Source organism: Mandrillus leucophaeus, unplaced genomic scaffold (genome assembly GCF_000951045.1).
Source record: "Mandrillus leucophaeus isolate KB7577 unplaced genomic scaffold, Mleu.le_1.0 Scaffold1135, whole genome shotgun sequence".
NCBI classification, from domain to species: Eukaryota; Metazoa; Chordata; class Mammalia; order Primates; family Cercopithecidae; genus Mandrillus; species Mandrillus leucophaeus.
In genome coordinates, this window is record NW_012099599.1 from 581,144 (window position 1) to 587,324 (window position 6,181).

Below are 6,181 nucleotides of genomic sequence, written 5' to 3' on the forward strand. Positions count from 1 at the left end.
CAACAACCACTTGAATGAATCTGAAAGCAGTTTCTCCAGACTCAGTTAGGCCTTGACATGACTACGGATCTGGCAAACACCTTGACTGCAATCTGGTAACAGATCCAGAGCAAAAACCCCTCAGCTAAGCCAGTCCCCAATTCCTGACCCTCAGAAACTATGTAACAAATGAGAGCTGCTTTATTTTATTTTATTTTATTTTTTTTTTGAGACAGAGTCTCGCTCTGTCGCCCAGGCTGGAGTGCAGTGGCCGGATCTCAGCTCACTGCAAGCTCCGCCTCCCGGGTCTACGCCATTCTCCTGCCTCAGCCTCCCCAGTAGCTGGGACTACAGGCGCCCGCCACCTCGCCCGGCTAGTTTTTTGTATTTTTTAGTAGAGATGGGGTTTCATCGTGTTAGCCAGGATGGTCTCGATCTCCTGACCTTGTGATCCGCCCGTCTCGGCCTCCCAAAGTGCTGGGATTACAGGCTTGAGCCACCGCGCCCAGTCAATAGCTGCTTTAAGATGCTAAACTTTGGGATAATTTAGTATGTAGTAATAGATAACTAAATGGTACAGAACTATTAAAATATGCTGAATCCTAATTATCATACGTTTTATTCCTTTCAGGAATAATAAAACCCTGCATTAAAAAAATCCTGTATTTCATGGGTTTCAATACAAAGAAAAATCAATAAAATCGTGATTAGTAATTTCCTCTAACAAAATGACACATCACGTAACCATACCTTAGGGGTGTATATGATATACACAGAAAGCTCTGTCACTACTGCCAGCTATTACACCACGCCAGAACAGGACTATAATTGAAGAGCAATGATAATAAATCAATTAACAAGAAAAGGAGTGGCAAGAGGAAACCATCTGTACAGAAAGTCCGTTGAAAAGGTAGACTAAGGAGACAAAACTGCTCCAAAGGAGTCAGACAAGCAAAACAACCAAAATGGCAAACAGCTTGAAAGAGAAATACCCTTGCTAAGCAAAGAGGAGGTAAAAAGGAAGGTGGGGACTGGTAGAAACAATGAAATTTCAAATAGAAAGCAACCCTTGGAGGGACTAAAGAGAGAGAATGTGGATTTTAAAAGTGTGAAAACAAGAAAAAAAGAGGAACACTGGGGAAAAAAAAAAAGGTAAGAAACAAGATGTATCCATACTACTCGGAAACCACATGCTTTGCTGAACATGCTTTTCCAGTTCTGACCTCAACCCAGTTAACAGTTTCAAGAAAGAACACAATAAAGGTAAACTAATGAGGAGTATCATTTCTGACCTCTCGAAAGTACATCTCAAAAAATAACATCAATTCTCTTGACCGATTTTTTTTTTTTTCTGAGACAGGGTCTCACTTTGTGGCCGGGGCTGGAATGCAGTGGCTTTATCACCACTTACAACAGCCTTGACCTACTTGGTTCAAGTGATCCTCCGGCCACAGGCTCCCAAGTAGCTGGGACTACAGGTACACACCACCACACCCAGCTACTTTTTGTAGAGACAGGGTTTTGCCATGTTGCCCAGTCTGGTCTCCAACTCCTGAGCTCAAGCAATCTGCCCACCTCGTCCTCCCAAAGTGCTGTGATTACAACCATCAACCATGTACCTGGCCCTTAAAAGATTCAGTACCTAACAAACACATATTTGTGAAAAAAATCAATCTTAATTGATCACTGACAATATGAAAAAAAAAAAAGGGAAGGGGACAGAATATGTTGAAACATCAGATGACAGTAAATAGGTTATAAATCTCACCATTTTAAAAAATCTGGATTATTTCTTACCTCCCTAGAAATGGAGACTAGGATGGGAACTGATTATAGATGTTTTGAACAAATATTTGCCACCTACCATCTTAGGCAATTCAGGTATACAGATAGAGCATTCCTAATCCAAAAATCTGAAATCTGACATGCTCCAAAACCCAAAACCTTAAAGTGCAGACAGGATGCCACAAGTGGAAAATTCCACACCTGACTGCATGTGACTTGCTAAAAACACAGTCAAAACCTTGTTTCATGCAAAAAAAAGTATTTAAAGTATTCCATAAAATTAACTTCAGGCTACGCATATAAGGTGTATATGAAATATAAATCAATTTCATGTTTAGACTTGGGTCCCACCCCCAAAATACCTCATTATGTACATACAAATATCCCAAAATCCAAAATCCAAGACGTTTCTGGTCTCAAGCATTTTGGATCAGGAATTAGCAACCTATACCACATCCCATTAGTGAGAATATGGTTTAGAAGGTCAGGTAAGAAATATAAATAAGCTCATTATAAAATAAAGCGATTAGGCGATTAGAGACAAGTACAAAGGGTAAGAGTAATACAATACCCTTGTATTTCCTTTACTTTCAGGGACTTATGAATAGGTACCATCTAAAAGTACACACTTAGGAAAGATTTTTAAAAGCCAGTTTTATTTTCACAGTAACAGTAATATCTTATTCTGGGAAGCGGTGGCTGTCATTAAAACAGGCCTTTGTTATCACACTGAGCCCTAAAAACAAAAAAACAGCTCTCACAAACCAGTTGGTAGAGTCTTTATACAAGCTAAAAATTATGGGGTGGGGGCCACGCGCGGTGGCTCACGCCTGTAATCTCAGCATTTTCGGAGGCCGCGGCTGGCGGATCACGAGGTCAGGAGTTCAAGATCAGCCTGGCCAAGACGGTGAAACCCGGTCTCTCTAAAAATACAAAAAAATATTAGCTGGGCGTGATGGCGGGCGCCTGTAATCCCAGCTACTCAGGAAGCTAAGGCAGAGAATTGCTTGAACCGGGTGACGGAGGTTGCAGTCAGCCGAGATAGTGCCACTGCACTCCAGCCTGGGCGACAGACCGAAACTCCTTCTCAAAAAAAAAAAAAAAAAGGGTGGGGCGGCTGCTACAGTTGTGAGGTAACTGATAACTGCACTTAATATCTCCCTCCTTCTTGCAATGGTTGTGTTTTTAGAACCGAATAAAAGATGAAATGTAGAATGAAGTCTACGCCCACTGAATACTCCTCATCCAGGTCTCAGATCAAATGTTACCACCCTATCTAAAGTTGTTCTTGGCACAACACCTCTTCTTTCCTTGATGGCATTTAACATTATCCGAAATCATTTTATTAATGTGCTGGTTAATTGTCTGCGTCCATCAGACAGAACGTGGACTTGACGTGTCATGTGCACAGCCCTAGTCCTTAGCTCTTCGAACAGTGCCTGACACATAACAGGCGCTCAGGAAACATTAATAAGACGAAGACAGATGGAATGCCTTTCTCCATCCCGCTGCACAACTCTCTCCTCCTACCCCCTTATAAACTGAGTTCCCACAGCGCTCTTATTGCAATGAACTGGCTACGCTCGGGATACAACCCCGGGTTTCCTTCCTGTTCTATCCCCTGGCTTGGATGTCGGTGCCAGGCACGCTGTAGGCACTCGATGGCAGATCGCTGAATGAATGACACGGCGAGTCGGGCACGAGCAGTGGCACCGCTGCGATGCCGGTTCCGAGGCTACCACAGCCCATTCGGACCGCCACCATCATCGGCCCTCCAGTATAAACCCCGGCCTCCCGGGGCCAAAACCTTCAGGAAGACATGAATGTCACCACAATGCCCTTTAGGAGGGAGGCCCAGCCTCCAAGAAGAGGCGTAGGGCCCAATGCATAGGGCCGGCACTCACTGTAGGTGCGGCCCAGGGCTTGGAAGAGCAGATCACGCTTCACGCTGACAGTCGGCATGGCGCGTCGAACTCACTGCGCCTGCGCGGCGAGCTGACCCGGGATTCCCTAGCGAGGCGCGTAGGACCCCGTCTCTTCTTGTGCGAGCTGTCTTGAATATCGCCATTCTGCTGCCAACAGTTCCAGTTCTTATTTTAACCTAAAAACACTCATCTTGCCATTACCTCGCTGACTAAATGTATCTTTATGGGACTAATAGCTTAAAAACCTGTAAGAGACATATAATTTGATAGAACTGGCTAGGATTTGTCAGGCATTGTAACGTACTGTCCCTGAAGTCCCGGATGCTTCCAGCGCGCTAAGGGCAGGGAGGGAGAGAGGGGCGCGTCAGGGAGGGGGCGGGGCCTCCACGTGGGAAATCTTGCCTGGAGGTGGTGGAAAGGCGAGAGGAGACGGTTCAAGGCTTCCTGCAGAGAAAGGTGTGCAACTCCTGGCGGCGGGAGAGGGGCTGTTAACAGACCTCAGTTTTTACTTCATTCTTTAATCTCTCCTATAGTCGTATAAGTGATATACCTGTGTTTCTTTTGAACTTTACGGCAGCCCTATAAGGGAGTCTTTGTAAGAGACCTCCTTTTTAGTCTATTTGCTCAGTGCTCTCTGCTGTCAGTGGGCTGTGCTCAGCCTTCCTCCTTAAAACGACCCTGAGTGTAGTAGGCTGAATAACGGCCCCCAGTAGTATCAGACCCTAATCCCTGCAACCTCTAAATGTAACTTTATATAGAAACAGCGCCTTTGCAGATTAAGGATTTTGAGATGAAGATTATTATCCTGGATTCTGAAGACGGACCCTGAATGGAATCACAGTATCCTCATAAAAACATAAAAAGGAGGTAGAGAGAGACGATGTAGCCACAGTGGCAGCCACAACCCAAGGATGCCAGCAGCCACCAGAAACAAAGAGACAAGCACACTCTGGGAGTGAGGGGGTGGAGGAGTGGGGAGCATCAAAAATAGCTAATAGATGCTGGGCTTAATACTTAGGTGATCGGATGATCTGTGCAGCAAACCACCATGGCATACGTTTACCTATGTAACAAACCTTCACATCCTGCACATGTACCCCTGAAATAAACAGACAAGGACAGATTCACGCCCAGCCTATGGGGCAGCCGTGTAATACATGCTGGTTTGGGCCCAGTGAAACTGATTTTGGGTTTCTGGCCTCCAGAACTATGAGAGCATAAATTTTTGGTTTAAGTCAGCAAGTCTGTGGTAATTTGTTTCAGCAGCCAAGGGAAACTAATGTATCAAGGTAGGTACCATTATCCCTGTTTTACAAGTAATGAAACTAAGGTACAACCTGGCAGTTCCAGGGGGAGACTTGCCCTAATCCCTTCTACTGTACAGTGAGTGAGGGCTTCTTCCAAGGTCCTTCACATGAGGGGACAAAAGCTGAGCCAGATGTAGGACACCCTAACTACTAATCAAGCAGTTTTTCACTACACAGTATTAGCTCCCCTCCATGGGAAGGCAGCCCCTTCCCAATGACCAACATAACAGATTGGCAACACCCCATAAATGGCAAACATCCCCAATGCAAAATACAGTTTTCCACCTAAAATTGGTGCTTCGTGCTCAATTAATAAGCAAAGGACTAGTGCCAGGCACGATGGCTCACACTTGTAATCCCAACACTTTGGGAGGCTGAAGTGGGCAGATCACTTGAGGTCAAGAGTTTGAAACCAGCCTGGCCAACATGATAAAACCCCATCGCTACTAAAATTACAAAAATTAGCTGGGTGTGGTAGCAGGCACTTGTAATCCCAGCTACTGGGGAGACTGAGGACTGAGAATCACTTTAACCCAGGAGGCAGAGGTTGCAGTAAGCCAAGATCATGCCACTACACTCCAGCCTGGGTGACAGAGCAAGACTCTGTCTCAAAAACAGTAACAACAACAACAACAAAATAATAATAATAAATAACCAAAAGTCTTCCTGCTAACCTGCTCAGATTTGGACACTCCAAAGTGTTCTGTGGCCTCTGAACCTCAGTTTCCTCATCTACAAAATAGGGATAATAATACACAACTCAGAGAATTATTGTGTCTCATACCTATAATTCCAGCACTTTGGGAGGTAGAGGCTGAAGGATTACTTGAGCCCAGGATTTCAAAACCAGCCTGGGCAACAGAGTTGGACCCCGTCTCTAAACAAAAAGAAAGATTAGCCAGGCATGGTGGCACACACCTATGATGCCGTCTACGCAGATCACTTGAGCCCGGGAGGTTGAGGCTGTGGTGAGCTGTGATCGTGCCACAGCACTCCAGCCTGGGTAACCAAGTGAGACCTTGTCTTAAAAACTAAAAAAGAGGCCGGGCACGGTGGCTCAAGCCTGTAATCCCAGCACTTTGGAAGGCCAAGACGGGCGGATCACGAGGTCAGGAGATCGAGACCATCCTGGCTAACACGGTGAAACCCTGTCTCTACTAAAAAATACAAAAAACTAGCCGGGCG

The 6,181-nt window shown here is 45.3% G+C and overlaps 1 protein-coding gene across 1 annotated transcript in view; it reads right to left on the reverse strand.

Moving 5' to 3' along the window:
• The window catches only part of FARSB (phenylalanyl-tRNA synthetase, beta subunit), an 88,395-nt gene extending 84,386 nt beyond the window's left edge, over positions 1-4,009 (reverse strand). Inside the window, exon 1 of the mRNA XM_011996028.1 lies at positions 3,669-4,009. Within this exon, the coding sequence (XP_011851418.1) occupies positions 3,669-3,726 (58 nt within the window). The 5' untranslated portion in view covers positions 3,727-4,009. The remainder of the gene's footprint in view (positions 1-3,668) is intronic.
• Between the last annotated feature and the right edge of the window lie 2,172 nt (positions 4,010-6,181).